This window comes from Alligator mississippiensis, chromosome 1, assembly GCF_030867095.1.
Source record: "Alligator mississippiensis isolate rAllMis1 chromosome 1, rAllMis1, whole genome shotgun sequence".
NCBI classification, from domain to species: domain Eukaryota; kingdom Metazoa; phylum Chordata; order Crocodylia; family Alligatoridae; genus Alligator; species Alligator mississippiensis.
In genome coordinates this window covers 211,447,411-211,465,981 of record NC_081824.1, presented here as the reverse complement: position 1 = coordinate 211,465,981, position 18,571 = coordinate 211,447,411, and the positions used below count along the sequence as shown (strand labels likewise).

Sequence of the window (18,571 nt, the reverse complement as noted above, 5' to 3'; positions counted from 1 at the left end):
TCTCCCGTCTCTTGTTCAGCCGCCCGGTTTGTTAGACAACACAGCCTCTTGAGCATGGACTCTAGAAATTGACTGTCAGTATCATTTTAGCATGCCTTCTATGTTGTAGTGTACTCTGCCTTTTGTTCAGTTAAGTAGCTATGAGAAAGGAGAAAAGGAAAAAGGAACCCACAGAAAGAAATATAGGAAACAATTCATCATATAGGTGTACGAGAATGAACAAAATAATTCGGAACTTCTCTGTAACTATATAATTACACTGTATTTAAAAAGTGAATTATTAACTTGATTGTCCCTAGCAGCCATTGGGTAAATACGTAATTATGGACTGTTGAAACAGAGTATTGTTTACTTGATAGTCGGGTGACTGCTTTGAAGGAGCTTTGATGCTCTGTCAGGTCAAGGATTACGTGAGATTTCTTAGTTGATGGGTCATTGACCTGATAGACCCTTAATAGTGTCTGAAAGAGACTGTATCTACCTGATACAAGTAGGTCTAACTGGAGAAGTTTCAGCTGGAACCATTTGGGCATTACTTCTGTTTATGAATCTATTCATTTAAAATACTAAGAAAATTTTAAAGGAAAAGTATAAAATCGCCAAACCAAAAACAACCCCCCACCCCCACGTCAGGCTGACTAAAGACAGCCATTACAACAGTTGTAACCATTTTTGGTGTTTTGCATGACAAGAGTAGTCAGATGGTTTTAGTGACTGTAGGACTGGTCCTGAAAAAATCCTTGCTCATGAGAGTCTTTCTGTTGAAGTCAGTGGGAAGAGAACTGGAGATGGATCTGCCTTTCAGGGTTTGATTGCTTTGTTAATTGTTTCTTAGACAAGCAAGATTGTACCCATATATCAATATATTTACAAATGTAGTTGTACAATATAGTCCAATACTAGACACTACAGCTTGTATTTGCAGCTAATGGGATTACTTTATATTGCATACTACTTGATTGGTATATTATCTTTATTTCTCCATGGCTTTAGTATTAGAGCATAGACAACTTACATTTACTGGATCGATTCACACTTGCTGGAAGGATCTCTTTAAAAAAATCATTTAAAGCTGAATTTTTAGTGCCACATTATTGTCTGAACTCACCAATTGAAATTTACTTCCATGCTTTGTTTATCAAAAACTGATAGTTTTCCACCTTTTCTCCCCCAAGTTCTAAAAGGCACAAAATCACTTTCAGACTGGTACCCAGGATTTGCCAAGTTGGAGCCCAAAGCAGTTTTTTTTGTGGCCAAATAGTGATCGCCTTGAAAATGGTGACAGACATTGAGGTCAAACCAGTATGACTGGCAGCCTTGGTATGCCTCTAGGGGACAGCAGCCCCCATTTCTGTGTTTGCTGAGCTCTCCAAGTCACGCACAGGTTCAGTTTCGCTTCTGGTCTTTGAGTTCTATTTTTATTAGAATTAAAAAAAAGAGTGAGTTGTATGTTGGGGGAGTATTTTGATATTAAAAGTCAAGTTGCCGTCCACAAAATTACAGTGGGCCCTGGGTGGGCCTGTTCTAACACATTTTGATCAATTGTAGTGACTTCAATGGGTAATAATGGGTCCTACCCTGAGAAGCATAAGGGAAGTTCCTTGCCCTTTGCTCTCAGATAGTGTGGTGCTGTTATTGTTTTGAAGGGAAGAACTAGAAATAGGGCGACCATAACTATTTTTGTTCTGTTTTCTAGTACTACTCCCCACCCCTTTGTTAGGTTCAAATAACTCTTGTTCTGCTCTTTCTAGCTCTTAAACTTTAAATATGTTGTAGGTGATAGGATCTGGTTTCCGTTGACCTTCCTGATAATGCTGGTGCTTTCTTACTTTAAATAGTAAACCATTGCTGAATTGCAGTGTGACTGCATGGTCACACCCGTTTAACTTGGAAACTGGACTCTTCACCTGTGGAAAGAAAGGTCTGTTTGCTGTAAGGGCCACGCCTTCAGTACATGGATCTCTGCTTCCCCTGGACAAGGCGTAAAGGGCACGAGAGTAAAGGAAAATGGACCCGTGGCTGTTTAAGCTATTGGTGCGTGGGCATTCTTTGGCTTGACCTTGGAATTCTCTGACTTCTCCTTCATGAGCCTACCTCATTGCAGGTAGAATCCTGTCTTTTTTGCGTTCACACTGTAATAAGGAAAAGAAAAAAGCCCCTTCTATTCAAGCTGTGAGCCAGTTTTTGCCCCTAATGAACTGGAATCTAAAATAGTTTTTCAGCATGAGTGAAAGCATTCAAATACCACAGAGAAGGGTGTAGCATAAGAACGCAAGTAGAACAGAATAGTAATAGTTCAGCTTGTGTATGATAATGCTGTCATCAGGAAATTTTAAGAGACACCATCTGCTTAAAAGTCATATTTTATGAAAAAAATCGTTCCTAGGATTGCTAAATCAGACTTCCAATTATTAAAATTGAAAGGTAATTACCACTTACTTTTTATCATTTTTGCTGCTTGCATTTTTTTCCTTTAGTGTAGGCAATGAAAACAAGCTGGTACAGCAGGTCAATTTTTTTTGCACATTTTCTTTTTCTTTTCTTTTTTTTGTCAAAAGGGCCTTCTTTCAAAGAGATTTTCATACACAGTTTTAGAAATTATTGAAATCTTCTAGTTTTAAATACCATTCTGTGACATTTTAACTCATGTTTTTATTAAAATCATTTTATAACTTGTTCAGAAAGTAAGAAAGAGCTTTAAGAAAAATTGAAAATGTTTATAAGGATTTCAGTGATAATATCATTAACGAAATATGGATAAAAGTAATGATAAGTTACTGAAAAAATAGAAAACAGGGCCACTTTGAATCCTACAAAAAGAAAAATTTAAAAATTTGAAATTTTTCACAAAATCTTTTTCCAATTTTTTTTTTACCAGTTCTCTGGGTCAGTGTCAATACTGTTTATAATTATTTCCTACTCTACTTTATCTTCAGTTTCTCATTTGTTTATATACAGTGAAAACTATTTTTTCATTATAGTCTAGCACTGACTCCTTTTCTAATGAGTTTCAGTGGTACTTTTTTAAAACGTTTTTTATTACTATTGTTGTTTTTGTTGATTCATTGCTCTGTTATAACAGTTTTCAAATCAATAGAGTTATATTGGCATAAAACTTGTACAACAGAATGGTAAGTCAGGCCCAGTATTTATTAGAGGCCTTCTTGCCAACATATACAGGACACAAAACAGCAATTATAAATACACTAATATAATAACAGTAGTAATAGCAATAGCAGTAATAATACTAATAATACTACTACTGCTAATAAAATACAACATCAACAAATAAACCATATGTAGTGGATCAGCATAATAATAATGTCTTTTGCAGTGTGGTCTATCAAAAATACCTCACTGAGTAAGTAGAACATTGTTTAAAAATTATAGTTTTGCTCATTTAAATCAGTGCTGCTAAGCAGCAGAGAAGGGGACCCATGAAAAGTGGATATTTTTCCCTCAGTTCTCACAAAGAGAGAAGTGGGTTACAGAAGACTCTGGCTGAACACATTTATCTCTAGCCTGTGGTAAAAGGTTCCTGTGGCCTGCTAGTTTCAGTTCTGTAGTTTTAGTTGAGGACATTTCAACAGGATGGATTTGCAAAAGAAAAGAAATTTGACAAGCCAGATGGAGGAGAGATGAATCAAGTACAAGTGGTAACAATTAACTCTGTTCTCCCCCTCCTTTAAGGACTGTAATGATCCAGAATTTATCAGTCCAAAAGCAAGCAATTATTGAACATTGAAGGAGAATAAAGAAATCCCTGTTTTTGGTTCAAAGTGTTCTTCAAATAATTTTTTGTGAAAGCTGGAAGAGATGGGAAAGTATTTGTTATAGTTCTCAGGTATTCCAGTCTCAGTAACTTTATATTTCCTGTGTGTTTGGTAACAAAAGATATATGTGAGCTATACAGGAGTCTACAAGAGTGACAACCTATTGTAATAGGCAACCTTGTAATGAAAAGAACCTTGTCCTTTCGACCCTGATCTAGCCTGGCAAGTATAAGTTTTATCAGGAGAACAAGATGCATTTTGCACCAAGACTCCTATCTCATGGACTGTAAGGACAGCACTGTGTTTCTGATATTCAGGTAGCAGAAATATTTTTGAAATAATGGGTGAATTGAGGAGTCTCAGTGTTTGGATATTCAGCTCCGGACACCTTGAAGAACCCAGTTTTCCAAGAGTGGGCTCTCAGCACTTTCTCAAAAATTAGGCTTCTTTAAAATCTTTTTAATTCACTGCTTATAGACCATATTATTTATCCACAGTCAAAGCACATTTACTTTGTTTCCCTTTCCCAGTTCCCTAAACTATCTACAGCCACAGTTTGAGCCTCATCCAGTGTACCACTGGGGCATGATCGTCTACAGTTCGACAGGTTTTTACATACTCTTTAGACTCAGGAAAATGGGTATGGTCCAAAGAAAAGCACTTTAAATAATTCTGTACTCATTTGTACTAGTGTAAATGAACAGCGAATCTGCTGAAGTCTGGGGTGTTACTCCAGCCTTTTGTCGTTCACTTAGGAGGTCCTGGAGTTCCGCTGGATGTCACCCTGAACTCTGGGTGCTCAGCACTTCTCTGGGAGATGCAGGGAGGGGGAATTAATTTATTCCAGGTTCATGTGTAGGATATTTCCTGTGCTAGGTGTGCACAGCACTATTCTTAACTTACCAACTTAGTTCCTTTAGGGATCTGCATGTAGGGAGATGGGACAGACTGAAAGAAGCTCCCAGCAGGAGGCAGGAGGGGGAGGCACAGCAGCCAGAGCAAATGCCTCTGAAAAGGTTATTCAGCCAAGGCTCTGTTCCATCTTTTGTGCCTTCCCTTCAATGGGAAGCCCTTTAATGGCATGTCCCAAGGGTGGCAGAAACCTTGACAACACAAGCCCCAGTGGAAAAGGGAGCTGAGCTGCTATTCCTTAGGGAATGTCAGAGTGAGTAAGAAGGCAGAGGGCCTCCATGTCACTTTTAGGCTTCTTTTGCTGTGGGGCAATGGAGGAAACTTGAAGAGGGATGGCTGTAGCAGAGCGCTCATGCTTCTTTGAAGAGAGTTAAGCTAGGGCTACATTGCCAGTACTGCTGTGCTTGCAGGGTTGATGTTCCTATGCTATGTTTAACTCAGGTACTGGTAATTGCTGCAGCATGGAACTAGCTCAGGATACAAAATGTTCATGAGAAGCTGGGTAAATACTTCGGCAGTTAGCTAGTAGTGACATCTGTGTTGCCATGGCTAGGCTGGTACTGACTTCCTACTCTAGAGCTAGTGTGGACACATCCACACGGCATTGCAGTCACAGTAGTATAGGTATAACCTTTGTGGAATACAATACACTAGGGATATGGGAACATTGTGGCTGGCTATATCAACTCATTTTTTACTCTTCCTAGCAGTACCGATTGCCAGACCCTGAGCTGATTGGAGTCTGCTAGATTTGCCTTTGATTTTGGGACCCGAATTTGTCCAAAAAGAGAAGGTCTGTAGCTGAGTGAGTTCCCCTGGAAACTACAAGCACATACATAGTATTTTCTCCCTGCTTACCTTGGTTTGGTGTTTGAGAACATTGTGACCAGGCTTTGCTTGGCTCTCACATACTATATTCTAGAATGCGTTCATCCTGCATGATGCCCTCAAATAAGATGCACTTTGTTTTTATAATTAACTTCTTAATATGGGGTCTTTCACAAATAAACTTCTGCCCTTGTCATATCAACAGAACCCCGTATTTCATTGTTACTGTTCTGAAAAACATCCATCTGTCTTTAGCTTTTCTGGACTAGCCTTTACTTTTAAGAAATGAAGGAAGCTCTTCCAAGGCATATTGGCACATAAATGCATACTATTCCATTACTCGCTTGGCAATGGATGCACTTACATGCCTAGCTCCAAAATGATTTTTTTTCAGCAGTGGCATCTAGCTGACAGCTTCTCTTCCTAGTTGGCCTTTTCCCCAGCTTCTTGTCTGGCTCTGCTGCTGGTGGCTTTGGACATGCCTGTGGGTCTGGTTCAGAGTCAGCTATATTGTTCAAGATCTCAGTTTCTTTTGACTAATATAGCAGGACAAAGTATTTGAACATACTCCACTCCATATATTTGTGAGAACAGTAGAGAAGAAATGTCTTTTTAAAAAAGCCCCCTTAATGCTAAAAGCAGACATGCCTTCATATTTTATTGAATAAACGTGCTGACTGCCCTTAAAGGCACTAAATGCCAATATACATTCCACTTGGTTAGCATTTTTCAGATCAGGAGCTAAATCTATCACCCATATGTTACCCAGCTAAATCATCTCTTTTTTTTTTGAGGATTGAAGTTTTGTTGTTGTAATTTTTTGGGGGAAGGAACTGTTATTTTAGAATTGTTAAGTATCATGCTAGTAAAATGCAATGCAGTTTCTTCAGATCTGAATCTTATAGTTTGCTGGATGGCATGTAAAAACAGAACTGCAATTGTCTTTAAGCAAAATATGCAATGCTTTGCTAAAGGGATTGGGTCAAATTTATCTGGTGAAATCAGTCATGTTAGTTCAGGGTTAAATTTGGCCCATTCCTTTCATTTTGCATGGAAGATTCCTTGTGAATCAGTAAGGTCATGTCTACACTGCCGCCATGAGTAGAGAGATGTAGATAGCCGTGATAGTCTAAAGTCAGTCAGAAGACAGGGTAGATATGAACCGTATAGACTAAATTAAAAAAAATGTAAATATAGACAGCACAAGCTTTTGTGCACCAAAGTTGACATGATCTGAAGTTGTGAAAGGATGTGCAAAAAGCAGAGTATAGGGAGAGAGAAATTAGAATACAGAAGACAAGGGAGGGGGGAAAGAGAGTGAGATAAGGGGGAGGGAGGCAGTGCTGGGAGAGAAAAGAAAATGACCAGTAAACCTATAGGAAAAAAAAGGGTTATACTGCCTCCATGCCATGCTTAGACTGCCATGACAAAGCACGGGCTCTGACTTTTTGTCCCATGTTTGCTTCTTAGCTTGTGCTTCTATAGCACAAGGGCCCCTATCAGGACTTTTGCAGGACCTTTGAGATTAACTTTTTGTTAAAAAAATAGACAGGAAATGGCAGCAACTTGTTTAATCACTTTCACAAGCTCTTACTCCTCCCTTCCTATCTGAGGGACCCAAGAGATGCCAGATCTGGAAGTGAATTGCTAGCTGTGCCACTGGTGTAAAGCAGATAATTTTGGTTTGATGGAGCATTTTCCACATTCCAGTGAGAAAGGGGGATGTGTGAGGAGGATGGGGCACACCTTACAGGTAGGGAAAGTATCTTTTCAGTTTCAGACTTGCTGAAACAGTCAGGAGGATAGTAAGCAAATGTTGCAGAGAGAAGAGGGCAAGACGGCAAATGTAACACAACCTGAAATTCAGTGCGTCAGCAACAAACAGAGCCAACATGAAAAAAAGTGTGAAAAGAAGATATTTTTCAATTGCTTTTATACCAATGTTAGGAGTCAGGATAACAAGGGAGAAGAACTGGTAATTCTTATTGAAGAGAAGAAATTTGATATAACTGGCATTACTGAAATCTGGTGGGATGGTTCACATGGTTGGAATGTTAAAATCACTCATTATAGACTGTTTAGGAAGGACAAATTGGGTAAAGGAGGTGAGAGTGGTACTCCAAGTTACAGATCCTATTATGTATTTTAGTGATTGATAACTCAAAACTGCAGGATCCTGAATGCATATGGGTCTATGTCTTAACTAACGAAGCTCAGAAAGGGCAACTGCTGGAGTCACTCTGGTGAAGTTCTCACTGGAGTTAGCTGCTCCTGGGCGCAGTGTCTTCATGTGTGCCTGGGACTGCAGCTGTTGAGCTGGGGTGGAGTAGCTCTGGGCTGACAAGGAGTCCAGGAGGGTCAGCCCCGGGTTCCAGGTGGTGGCATTGGACTGTGGAGGGGCTGACGGGGGCACGAGAGTGTTACAGTGGTGGGCTAGTTGGCAGGCAGCCCCTGTACTGTAGCATACTCATTCCCTAGCCAGCTCCTGTCACTGTCTACATGTGTGTTTCAGCGCACGTAACTACTCTGCTGTAGGACAGTACTTGTCCCGGACAGTACTGTCCTACAGCGGAGAGAATTAATTTAGTGTACCTTAATATAGGCACCTGTGTAGATGGTGATGCTTTACTGAGGATCTAATTAGTCAGCCCTGCAGTAAAGCGCACATGTAGATGCCTCCACTAAGTTCTAACCTGTTATAGATATACTTAATGTTAAAGAAAGACTAACTTTATAAAGCTGAGAAAAATTGTAACTGAAATTGATTGTGAGAAAGTATTTAGACAGAACTGTGTAAATGGTTATTCTGTAAGAAGGGTTTACTAGATGGCCAAAAAGCCCTGATTCTCCAATTAGGACAGAGGACAACTTTGGTTAAAAGCTCATATTGTCTCTCTTGGTGAAGTGAAGATTGCAATTAAAAATAATATATAACAAATGTAAAAAAAAGAGAGCGAAAAAGATAACCATGAAGGGTTTATTCAATGAGATGTTTAAAGAGAACATATGAAATGTAGAGAATTGATAAGGGAAGCTAAAGATATCAGGGAAAAATCCAGGGTTGGTAGAGTGAGCAACAATGGAAAGAAGTTTTTAAAGTATATTGAGAAGAAAATAAATCCTAGAAATAAATCCTAGAAACCCATGAGTAAGTGGAGATGGAAAATCCGTTAATAAAGATGCAGAAAAGATAGAAGTGTTAAATAAATGGTTCTGTTTTTAGAAAGAAGCAGTATGATGTACTTGGGTTACCCAAGGACAATGAAGTATTCTGAACCAGAGCTGTCCACCTGTTGGCCCTTGGGCCACATGGAGCCCCTTGACACCCACCTGGCAACCACTGCCCCGGCAGCAGCAGCAGCTGGAGTCTTGGAGCTTTCCCTCTCCCTGTTTCTGCTGCCTGGCCCAGCCTCAGGGAGTGGCATGGCATGGTGCAGCCCATGGTGCTGGGGGAGCCGACAGGTTGGAGTGCCAGTGTGGCACTGTGCCACAGGAGAACCTGCAGGGAGCTGCATGCCTCATGGGATACGGGTGCCCAGTCCTGCACACATGGTGTAATGGGGTGGGGAGCACCTGACCATCCACAGACACAAAGCAGCAAAGTGGAGAAATCCACCCTGTGTGGTACAGTGGGAGTGGGGAGTGCCTGCTTGCCTGCATGTGACATGTATCCTTCAAGGCCTATGACTCTAGGCAGTACAGCCCTTAAGTGTGTGGCCCCTCTGGTGAGGCCCATGGTACATGTAATCCCTCGCCACTTTGAAGTTGGATAGCCCTGTTCTGGCCCATTAATAGTCATGAAGGATGTTAAATAACACAGCATTAAAACAGGTGAACGTTTTGAAATCAGCTGGTTCTTATAACCAGTTTGCACCTAAGTGTGGTTAAAACAGTTGGCTTTTGAAATCTCTGGCCTACAGATGTTAATTTTTAATACCATTTGGAATAGTGAGAGCATTCTAGAAGACTGGAAGAGTGCTACGCTTGTGCCAGCGTTCAGAAAGGGGCAAGGAGAATGTCTCAGATTACTGTCGGCCAGTTAGGCTGGCATTAAACCTGAGGAAAATAATGGAAAAACTGCCATGGAATTAAATTGATAAAGAAATAAAGGAAAGGAATATAATTAATGTCCATCAACACAAATTTGTAAAACAGAGATCTTGTTAAACCTGATTGCATAATTTGAGATTAAAATTTGGTTGCTAAAGGTAACTGTGTAGATGTAGTATACTTACGCTTCTGTAAGCATTTTTCCTGATACTGCACGACATTCTGACCAAAAAATAGCACTATAGAAGGTCAATAGAGCACACTTTACATGGATTAAACATCAAATCTCAAAAAGCAGTCATTAGAGGGACTCATTGTTGGGTGATTCTAGTGGGGTTCCTCAGTGATTGGATGCTATTCAACATTTTCATCAATTATTTGGAAGTAAATATATAAATCACTACTGGTAAAAATTGCAGATAATAAATAGGTCAGTGGAATGATGAACAGGATGAAAAGAGGACAGTTACATAGAGACCTGCATTGCTTTGCAAGCTGTGCCTGTTTAAATAAATTGTGTTTTAATACAGCAACTTGTAAAGTAATACATTTGAGAAGAAGGCTGTATCTTTAGAGTGGGGTCCTGGAAAGTGGCAATCCTGAAAGGACCTAGAGGTTATAGTGAACAAACAACTCAACATGAGCTCCCAATGCAATGCTGTGGCAAAAAAGCCTTCTTGTGATCCTTACATGTATTGACAGGGGAGTAGTGAGTAAGGATAGAGGAAGGTGTTTTGACCTCTGCAGATACCACTGGTAAGGCTGATACTAGAATACTGCATACAATCTGGTGTCCACATATTAAGAGAGTCCAGAAAAGAGTCGCACCAATGATTCAGAGGCTCAGAAAATGCCAGGAGCGACTTTAATCTGTTTAGCTTTTCAAAAAGAATGAGATCAAAATTGTAACTTGGTCCGAGCGCGCGCGTCACTCTAGGGCAGACCTTCTGGGTACTAAAGACCCTTTAAGATAATGGAAAAGGGCATAACAAGATCCAGGGATTGGAAGCTGAAGGCAGACATTCGAATTAGAAATAAGGCACACACTTTTATCCATGAGAGTGATTAACCATTGAAACAAACTAACAAGGAGAGCAGCGGACATCCCTTGGTGTCTTCAAGAAGCCTTTCTAGGAGATGTGCTTGAGCCAAAGATAACTGCTAACATTATAGCAGGGTCTGGGGGAAATTTAATGGCTGGTGCTATATAGGATGTTAGACTACTAGATCTGATGTCCCTTTTAGCTTTAAACCCTATGACTCTTTGAACTGAAGACTCCAGTTCAAGCCCAGCTTTCACTCCCAGATGAAAGCTAGTGTGGTGGCAAGCTGATTCTAGTTTAACCTAAAGAACTGGATGATTGGGACATTCCTGATGGTCTCATTAAAATTAGTGCAGTGCTGCTGGATGACATTACAGTACTGTTCTGCGTGTTATAACATTGCATATAACACTGTCACAATAGGAAAATCTTCAAGGTGAGCTTTAGGTCCTCCTTTCTTAATTGTTATGGACCCAGTGTTGCTCACATGGAGGAATGCCTTGAACATTAATTTCAGTAGGAGTATTTGTGGAGCACTGGGCTACTGAGCCGTATTAGGGTAAGAGTGGCAGAATTGAGCTCTGTCAGTAAATATGTGAACAAATAATTCAGGCCATGTAAAGGCGAGTGGCTGGAAGAAGGGGCCAGGGATGGGAAGGAAACCTGTCCAGCTTCCTCCGGTTGTACTTTATGATCATATTCTGCTTCTGCTGTATTTACTTCTGCCCATCACCTGCTAATCTATGTAAATTTCACCCCTGAATGGGAGGACCTGTGGTCCCTAGTGACCTTCCTGTAGGGATTCATTAACCCATGTGGGATCATGGCCAAGGGCTAAGAGGGATCTGGGAGTGACTAAAGGCTTCTAGTCCAGTAAGCCTTTGGGAGGTTTGTTGCCAGAACATACTGAGATCTGCCAGGGGCTTGAAGAGTAGGAGGCAGTAATGATGAGGCAGGAATCCAGGACTGCCTGGAGCTGTTTAAGTTGTTGAGCAGGGTCCTTTACTTTGTTGGGAGTGTGTTGCCTGGGATGGTGAATATGAGCTCCATTTAGGCTGAAGACATTGTTTAGGATGCAAGGAGTTGAGATTGTGATGTCAAAAGAGCTGACAAATGCAAACAAGTTCAGCTGTATCCTATCTCTGTGTAGAGTTAGCTGGAAAATGGGCATGTAAGTAGCACTGCATGGATGGTTGTTATGCAAGGTATATTTCCTGGCCAGGCTTAGAGCACGCACGCACCACCCACAAACACAGATGGTTTATTCCAGGATTCAGTTACCTGAGTGGGAGAAGGTACATAGAGGTGCTGGGTACATCAGAGGCAAGCGCATTAATGGAATCTTTTGTCCAGTTTGTCTCGCAGTTTGGTGAGTTGGAGACCTTCAATTGTGTGATCAAACCAAATGCATTCTGGGGGTTGCAGGATTGGAATCCAAGGCTTCCCATGCTTGAATGTCAGGAGGCTGTAAAACTATTGCAAATCCAAAATTTGGCCTGACTTGGCTATTCCTGTTCCTACTGATAGGTCTTGATTCTGCCGCTCTTATTAAGGCTCCATATTGCCCTGCTTCATCTTTGCTTCCGAAGAAATGAATGAGCTATTCATGGCAGTAAGGTACTACTGGGTGGGTGCATCTATATGAGAAGTTTACTGTGGAGCTGTCTAATTACCTACACAATAAAGCATCAGTGTCTACACCTATCAGTGCCCTATTAGGCCGCAGAAAACTAATTAACTCTGTCATAGGTTAATACTTGTAAATACAAGTACTGTCCTGCGGTGGAGTTCTTTAGTGCGCAGCACCACACATGTAGACGCTGATGGGGCTGGGTGGTGCATGAGGACGCTTCAGGGTGGTGCATGAGGTTGCCTGCTGGCTGGCCTCACAATGAAGCACCCTCATGCCCCAGCCAGCCCCTCCACAGCACATTGAACTGTGCCAGAGAAGCCCCAGGCTGGCAGGCTGACTCCCAGACTCCCTGCCAGCCGGGGCCACTCCAGACTTGCTTAATGTGCTGCAGTCATGGGCGCACATGAGGATGCAGCACCTGAGAGCAATACTGTCCAGTGTGATATGTGCCAGAGTTTATTGCTCCATGCTTAAAGCACTTGTAGATGCACCTAGCTTAAGTAACATTGGTCCCATAACATTTAAAGGAGCAGACTCCAGGGTCCTGTTCTTCTGCTAAAGCCATTCCATTGGCTTCAAGCTGAGCAGAATAGTGTCCAAAAGCAGGAGCCTTGATGGGTGAAATGGAGATCTAGTTCTAAGAAAGCAGAAATTCTTGTGCCCAGAATGTGGTGGTTTAAATACAAATCTCATTCCTTTGCTGGCAGTCTGTGGATTATTGCCATAATTCTTACAGTTTGGCAAGCCTGCATTAGACTGGAACATATCTCTGGGTGGTAATATGGTCAGTCAATAGCCTTCATAATTAATCAAGCACTAATAGACATTAGAAATTGTGTTTCTTCAAAGCAGGATGTACAGCTACCTCACTGGTGGATTTTAACCATTTCACTGCTTTGTCTTATTTTGTGTTCTTTACATTGCTTCCTTGAACATGTTAGCTTGTTTAAAATTGGAGAAGTTATGCACTTAAACATTAGTGTAAATTTAAATTATCATCTTGATTATCAAAAATGAATGGTGAATTGGAAAGTTGTTTTTCAGCAAAGCAAATGAAGAATAATATTACATTTTGCACTTCACTAAATCAATGTAGCCCTAATTTTGCCTGCAGGAAATCAATTCTAGTCTTTATAAGTCGAAGATGTTATGAACAAAGTAATTTTACAAATTATGGCAAGTAACACATTTATTGATGACAGTAGTTTAGAAATTTAGAATTTGTGAGCACTGTAATATAATAAGGCTGTACTGGCAGGAGCTGAGTGAAATACAGATTATATGGTGAAACTGTAATGCATCATTTGCTATTAGTGGACTGGTAATAATTACCAGTTTCAAAGCAGCTTTTTCCATGTAATCTTTAGTCTCAGTCGTAACAGCCCTTCTCATTGACATTATGATTACACTAGCTGCCCTTATGATCTAGAATATCTAGTTGATGGGAATACTAAAATGTGATAGTGAAAACTGTATGTTGTATCCTCATTATAAGATAAAATGCCATTTTCTCTGACCTAATATATAAAATAGAGAAGCAGGGTAGCATTACATTGTTAGCATATTGTAGCCTGATCACGTAGCTTGCAGTATGTTGTTAAAAACTTCCACTTTATGACAGCAAAATAAAATGAAATTTTCACATTTAAGATTTTTGAGCACACAAATGAGCACAGGAATGTAAAAGTCCAATTGAATTTTGTTCTATTTCCAACAGATTTAAGTATTTATCTCTGCTTGTATTCACGGCACATACTAAACACTGTAATGCATTTTATTCAAAAGCTGGCTTCAGTTGAAGAATGAAATGTTAAATGTTATTCCAACAGCTTTTTAAGTGGCTAAAGTGTTAAATGCCTACTATAGATGGTTGAATCTCCTTTTTACTTACCCAATTCAGATTGTCAGACTAAATATGTAATAATAGAGGAACCTGAAGGCATGGAGGAAAACTGCAATGGGTCACTATAGCCAGAACTATAGCTTGCCTGTCTATCATATTCCCGAATCATTATTTAACACATTGTATAATGAAAATACTCTTAGAAAGCTTTCTGTCTTCTTCTTTGAAGTGAGATGGAGAATAAGAAGGTTGTAGATAAGAGAATGCTGCTATTGAAATGTTCTTTCCAATATTGTCTGTTTTCAGTTTGGGGTTTATTATTATTATTATTTTTTATGCTTCACATTGGATGAATACTTGAGATCTAATTTTTTGGCATCTACCTTCTAATCTTGTAAAGAGATTTCCCTACAAGTAGTTTATATTGAGTGAGTTCATAAATGCATCGTAAAGTAAATTACAGGTCAGGCCAGGGGTATATTATGCAGTCAAATATCATAGTAAGCTTTCCTTGTTTTGGAAGCCTGGTATATTTTTGTTTCTCAGCAAACCTCAGGAGCTTTCATTTTTAAATCACTAAATAGCAACTCTACAAGAACCATCAGGCAGACTGAACATTAATTTTTTGTTCTCATTTTTGCTATAATTTCAATTTACCAACATGTAGCAAAAATACGTGCTGTGGTGAAACTGGATTATTCTTAAAATTACAGTAATCAATAAAAATATTACTGTATTTGCCTCTGTCATATTTCACACTGTTCTGTGCCTCCAATCCTCAAAAGTTTTTCATTTCTCTTGTTTTGCAGTGTATTAGATGTGACTGCTTTCTTGTGTCATTATTAGTTAGCTTTTTGTTTAGTTATTAGTTGGTTGCTCTTTTATAATGTCCATGTTATCTCTGAAAATAAATTATCATGAAATAGAGTTAGCTAGCTACTTGCCAAAGTGGCATTTACCATCCTCAGATTCTTTTCAGAGTGAGAGAAATAATGTGACTCCAATAGGGCATGTGTCCAGGCTTCTTGGATACTGTCCAGATATTTGACTAGCTGAACTGCATCTTTCTATTTCTCGACCCCCCCCCCCCCCCCCCCCCGCAATTGAAGCTGAATCTCTGCTCAGGGCATGAGATGTTGTCTAATTTTGTATACATTGTTAGTCTCTCAAAATAATGAAGATGATGATAATATAACATTTCTCAGCTTGCTAGCTATCATTATACTTCAGGCTGCTTCTTTAACCACTGTATATGTTTCTGAAGGACACTTTTGGTAACATTTTTTTTTTTTTTTACTTTTAAATATTAGCAGACTCTGTTCCAGGTAAGATCTGTGGAGCCATAATTAGAATTAATTGACTTAATCATCTTTTTGATGGATCTTTAACACTGTTACCTGTTCCCATCCTCTTCTGTGTCTAGGGAGAGAAAAAAAGGCAGGGAGTCAGTGCTGATTTGACACGGTTAAATGTGTATGCTTCCCTCCCTCTCCCATCATTATGCAGTCATTGAGATTTCTGTTTTCCACTTCCGATTCAATGTTATGGAAAGGAAAGATTAGATGGCAAAAAAAAAAAGATCAGTCCTTGATAAACTATTCAGTGATTAAACATTTATGTTGCTGTTGTATTATTTTGCAGGTAAAGATGAGCCCAGCAGCTACACGTGTACAACTTGTAAACAGCCTTTCAACAGCGCATGGTTTCTCTTGCAACATGCACAGAATACCCACGGATTAAGAATCTACTTAGAAAGCGAGCATGGAAGTCCCCTGACACCGCGGGTTGGTATTCCATCAGGACTAGGTGCAGAATGTCCTTCACAGCCACCACTCCATGGAATTCATATTGCAGACAATAACCCTTTTAACCTGTTAAGAATACCTGGATCAGTATCGAGAGAGGCTTCGGGTCTTGGAGAAGGGCGTTTTCCACCCACACCTCCTTTGTTTAGCCCTCCCCCAAGACATCATTTGGATCCACACCGCATAGAACGCCTGGGTGCAGAAGAAATGGCTCTTGCAACCCATCACCCTAGTGCCTTTGACAGGGTACTGCGATTGAACCCCATGGCTATGGAGCCACCAGCTATGGATTTCTCCAGGAGACTTAGAGAGTTAGCTGGAAACACCTCTAGTCCACCATTATCACCGAGCCGGCCCAGCCCTATGCAAAGGTTACTGCAACCATTCCAACCAGGCAACAAGCCACCCTTTTTGGCCACCCCACCCCTTCCTCCTCTTCAGTCAGCTCCTCCTCCCTCTCAGCCTCCAATAAAGTCCAAGTCTTGTGAATTTTGTGGGAAAACATTCAAATTTCAGAGTAATTTAGTAGTACACCGTAGAAGCCACACCGGAGAAAAGCCCTACAAGTGTAACCTCTGTGACCATGCATGCACTCAGGCAAGCAAGCTAAAGCGCCACATGAAAACACACATGCACAAATCATCCCCCATGACAGTGAAATCAGATGATGGTCTCTCCACAGCCAGTTCCCCAGAGCCTGGAACCAGCGACCTCGTTGGCAGTGCAAGTAGTGCCCTCAAGTCTGTTGTGGCCAAGTTTAAGAGTGAGAATGACCCCAACATGATTCCAGAAAATGGGGATGAGGAAGAAGAAGAGGAGGAGGAGGAAGAGGAAGAGGAAGAAGAAGAAGAGGAGGAGGACTTAAATGAAAATGAAAGAACAGACTATGGCTTCGGCATTAATCTAGAAGCAGCCCGTCACCATGAAAACAACTCCAGGTCTGGTGAGGAGAACCGTTCCATACCAGATGTCATGCAAGGGATGGTCTTGAGTTCCATGCAGCACTTCAGTGAGGCCTTTCACCAGGTCCTTGGAGAAAAACATAAACGAGGGCACCTGTCTGAATCGGAGGTACACAGAGACACTTGCGATGAAGACTCAGTAGCTGGAGAATCAGATCGCATTGACGATGGCACTGTTAATGGCAGGGGGTGCTCACCTGGTGAATCTGCCTCTGGAGGTTTATCCAAAAAGCTGCTCTTGGGTAGTCCCAGCTCTCTGAGCCCTTTCTCAAAACGCATTAAACTTGAGAAGGAGTTCGACCTGCCTGCTACAGCTATGCCTAACACCGAAAATGTTTACTCCCAGTGGCTAGCTGGGTATGCTGCCTCTAGACAGCTAAAAGATCCATTCCTCAACTTTGGAGACTCCAGACAATCGCCTTTTGCCTCCTCCTCAGAACACTCATCAGAAAATGGAAGTTTACGCTTTTCCACACCTCCGGGGGAGATGGATGGAGGGATCTCAGGCCGCAGCGGCACGGGAAGCGGAGGAAGCACCCCACATATTAGTGGTCCAGGCCCTGGAAGGCCTAGCTCAAAAGAGGGCAGACGCAGCGACACTTGTGAGTACTGTGGGAAAGTCTTCAAGAACTGTAGTAATCTCACTGTCCACAGGAGGAGCCACACAGGCGAGAGGCCGTATAAGTGTGAGCTTTGCAACTACGCCTGCGCCCAGAGTAGCAAACTCACCCGACACATGAAAACACATGGTCAGGTGGGGAAGGACGTTTACAAATGTGAAATTTGTAAGATGCCTTTTAGCGTGTACAGTACCCTGGAGAAACACATGAAAAAATGGCACAGTGATCGAGTCTTGAATAACGATATAAAAACTGAATAGAGGTATATTAATACTCCCGTCCCCGCCCCTGGTTCCCTGTAGAGTTTTTTCTAGTCCCTTGTGGTTAAAATAATGGAAGCTAAGGATATTAAGAAAGTGCTTGTCACCAGCACACCTGTTTATTTTTCTTTTTTTGTTCTCACCGTTTGAATGCATGATCTGTATCGGGGCAATACTATTGCATTTTACGCAACTTTGAGCCTTTCTCTTGTGCAATAATTTACATGTTGTGTATGTTGTTTTTTTTATTTTAAATTAGACAGCATGTATGGTATGTTATGGCTATTTTTAAATTGTCCCTGATTAGTTGCTGAGCAAACATGTTGCTGTTTCCAGTTCCGTTCTTGAAAAAAAAAGAAAAACAAAACAAAACAAAAACAAGCAAAACCAACCATGCTGCATACATCCTGTAATACATATCATGTACAGTTTTGTTTTGTAATGTGAGGAGGAAAACATGCTTTTGGTAACCCTCTTTGGACAGGACTGATAGCACTGAAAAACAGTTGTATTAGCTAGATTTCTGTCTTGAAAGGATTAAACCTATCAATTGGGCAAATTAAAAAAGGCCTTTAATTGAAATCTAACAAACAAACAAAAAAAAAGAAAAAGAAAGTAAATTTCTACTATCATTTGGTTTAAAACAAAAAAAAATCTGAGTGCCTTGGATCTATTCAAACCATGTTGATGGCTCCTTCCTACTTGTTCTAAACTTGTAGCTTACTTCAACATTGGTTAAAACGATGAGCCTTTAGGACCTAGCGTATGATGCTATATTGTGTTTCTCACAACAGTGGCTACCTAAAAAAGAAAGAAAGAAATGACCCAGTAAGTCCTAGTTA

The 18,571-nt window shown here is 40.6% G+C and overlaps 1 protein-coding gene across 8 annotated transcripts in view; it reads left to right on the top strand.

The window, feature by feature from the left end:
- The window catches only part of BCL11A (BCL11 transcription factor A), a 108,889-nt gene that overhangs the window by 79,689 nt on the left and 10,629 nt on the right, over positions 1–18,571 (top strand). For 4 of the 8 annotated variants that reach the window (XM_014595066.3, XM_014595065.3, XM_059719532.1 and 1 more), the window contains one exon: positions 15,724–18,571. This exon is cut by the window's right edge and continues 3,389 nt beyond it. In XM_014595066.3, the coding sequence (XP_014450552.1) occupies positions 15,724–17,729 (2,006 nt within the window). In that variant the 3' untranslated portion in view covers positions 17,730–18,571. The remainder of the gene's footprint in view (positions 1–15,723) is intronic. The other 4 variants (XM_059719537.1, XM_006273742.4, XM_059719541.1 and 1 more) reach the window with 3 other exon arrangements.